Genomic DNA, 2,467 nt, shown 5'->3' on the forward strand with positions numbered 1-2,467 from the left:
TTCCTTTCAATAAATAACTTCACTACAGAATATCAATCTTGGGATTGATCTTTATATTGCCTAGATTTCTGTCACCTACGGTAAATAATATTGTCCTACACTCAAGGCATTGCAGGTATTTCGAGTAAAATTTTGTGTTTTTAGTTCTAGCTTCCTGCTAGAGCATTGACATAACTGTTTGCAAGAAACAGTCTCAAGCCACTTTAAGCCCTTTGTTTAAATTGGTTGGTCAGTGCTGAGAATAGTCCAGAAAACTTGGAAGCTTAATGATAGTTCCAAGCATATTCACTGCGGAGTTATCCTCCACACTTTCATTAACCTTCGCCTGGAACTGAGAAGCTCAACAGAGTTTCTGATTCAACAATCTGCCCAACTGCAACCGGGAATCTTCTGAACATTTTTATCTCTCATTAACTCTCTTACTTTTGCTGATCCTTCCCAGTCTTCAGAAGTTGCAAGTATGTTAGATAATTGTATATAAGCACCTGGATTTTCAGGATCAAGCTGAATAATTTGCTCTGCTGCCATCTTTCCAATAGTCCTGTTTCCATAGGATATGCAGCCTCTTAATACTGATAACCACATGTTAGCATCAGCCTGAAAAGGCATCTCTTCAATAAGATACATTGCCTCCCCAAAACAACCAGCTCTGGCAAAAAGGTCAACCATGCAAGAGTAATGTTCAATCCCTGGATTTATATTATACTCGTGCTTCATAGTATGGAACAGATTTCTTCCTTCTTCTACCAGACCGCAATGATCACAGGCTGAAAGAACACCAGTAAAAGTAATAGCAGATGGCCTCACAACACTATACCTCATTTCATTAAAAAGGGTTAGTGCTTCTATTCCATATCCATTTGTCGCATATCCCATCAGCATTGTATTCCACGAAACTTCATCAGTTTTTATCATTCCATCAAAAACTTTCCGTCCCATCTCAACAAGACCACATTTACAATAAAAGTCAACAAGTGAGGTAGAAATGATTTGGTCAGATTCAAGCCCCAAAGTAATAGCTTTAGCAAATACTTGCTCACCAAGTTCAAGGGATGATTTACAAGCACAAGCACTGATAACACTGGCAAAGCTAAACTTGTCCATTTTCACATCCAGCTTATTCATCTTACAAAAAGTATCCAACGCCTCACTTGGACACGCATTCTGAGTGAGGCCAACCAAGATTGAATTCCATGAAATCAGGGTTTTATTAGGCATCGTGTTAAAAATCCATTTTGCGTCTTCTATTCTTCCACAATTACAATAAACAGTAATCATAGTATTAAGTAAGATTGCATCATAGGCTTTGAGCTCACCGAACAACTTGCAAGCTTCATGAGGGTGTTGACATTTGGAGTATGCATCAAGCAAAGCACTAGAAACCACGATATCACAAGTTGCCCCAATTTTAAAAGCATGGTCATGCATTTGCTTAACAAGTTCAACATTGAGCAAGCTACTAGCAGCACTCAAAATGTTTGCAACAGCAGAAAAGTCTCCCCAAATACCATTCCTACGCATTGAGTTGAAGAGAGCCAATGCCTCCATTTCCTCACCATTCGACACATATCCCGAAATAATTGAATTCCACAGCACAGAACAAGGATCAACCATGCTATCAAAAACCCTTCTCGCATCTCTCATTCTACCAGCATTTGCATAACCTGATACCAAAGCAGATAAAGAAAAGTCATCTACTTCCTTCACAAAACCCACAACCTGAGCAGCACTATCCAAATCACCACATTTCCCATAAAAGTTAACAATTGAACTGCACAGAATCTTGTCAAACTCAAATTCAAAACCATCAATGAAAACACGAGCATGTACTTGTTTTCCACAATCAAGAGCAAACAATTCAGCACATGCACCAAAAACGGTTGACAACGCAAAGGCATCGCGGTGCACCGTTTCTGAAGGGTCTAAATTCATCTCCTTAAAGAGTAAAAGAGCTTTTCTTGGATGCCCGTGTCGAGAGTAACCATGAATGATGGAATTCCAGACAAGGGGGTTCTTCATAGGCATGGCGTTGAAGAGAGAGTGAGCCAGTTGAAGGTCACCAGATTTGGAAAACGTTGAAACAAGAAGGTTCCAGGAGTATTGGGTTTTCTGGGGCATGGCATGAAACAATTGCAGTGACTTGTTTCTGTTGCCTGAGTTGATATGGGCTTCGATGAGGGTGTTCCATGAGAAAGCATTTGTTTGCGGCATTTCATCGAACAGTTTAGATGCATCTTGAAGAGAGCCGCGCCGGGAGTATAATTGGAGGAGGCGGTTGGTGGTGGTGACGGATGAATGCAGAGTACCGGTTTTGAGGAACGACAGGTGGAGTTGTCTCGCTTCACGAAGCGTGCGGCACACGCCATTCAACTCCATACTCACTCCATTCACACATCTTTTCTATTCCTCATTGTGTTTCTCTGTTGTTTTTGTCTTTCTTTAAATAGAGACAAAATACTTAAAAGAA

At 40.5% G+C, this 2,467-nt stretch overlaps 1 protein-coding gene across 1 annotated transcript in view; it reads right to left on the bottom strand.

The window, feature by feature from the left end:
* Positions 1 to 2,467, bottom strand: part of LOC127082727 (putative pentatricopeptide repeat-containing protein At1g77010, mitochondrial) — a 3,046-nt gene extending 579 nt beyond the window's left edge. Inside the window, exon 1 of the mRNA XM_051022958.1 lies at positions 1 to 2,467. This exon is cut by the window's left edge and continues 579 nt beyond it. Coding sequence (XP_050878915.1) covers positions 358 to 2,376 — 2,019 coding nt within the window. The 5' untranslated portion in view covers positions 2,377 to 2,467 and the 3' untranslated portion in view covers positions 1 to 357.

The sequence above is a fragment of the Lathyrus oleraceus genome, chromosome 5, assembly GCF_024323335.1.
Source record: "Lathyrus oleraceus cultivar Zhongwan6 chromosome 5, CAAS_Psat_ZW6_1.0, whole genome shotgun sequence".
Classification (NCBI taxonomy): domain Eukaryota; kingdom Viridiplantae; phylum Streptophyta; class Magnoliopsida; order Fabales; family Fabaceae; genus Lathyrus; species Lathyrus oleraceus.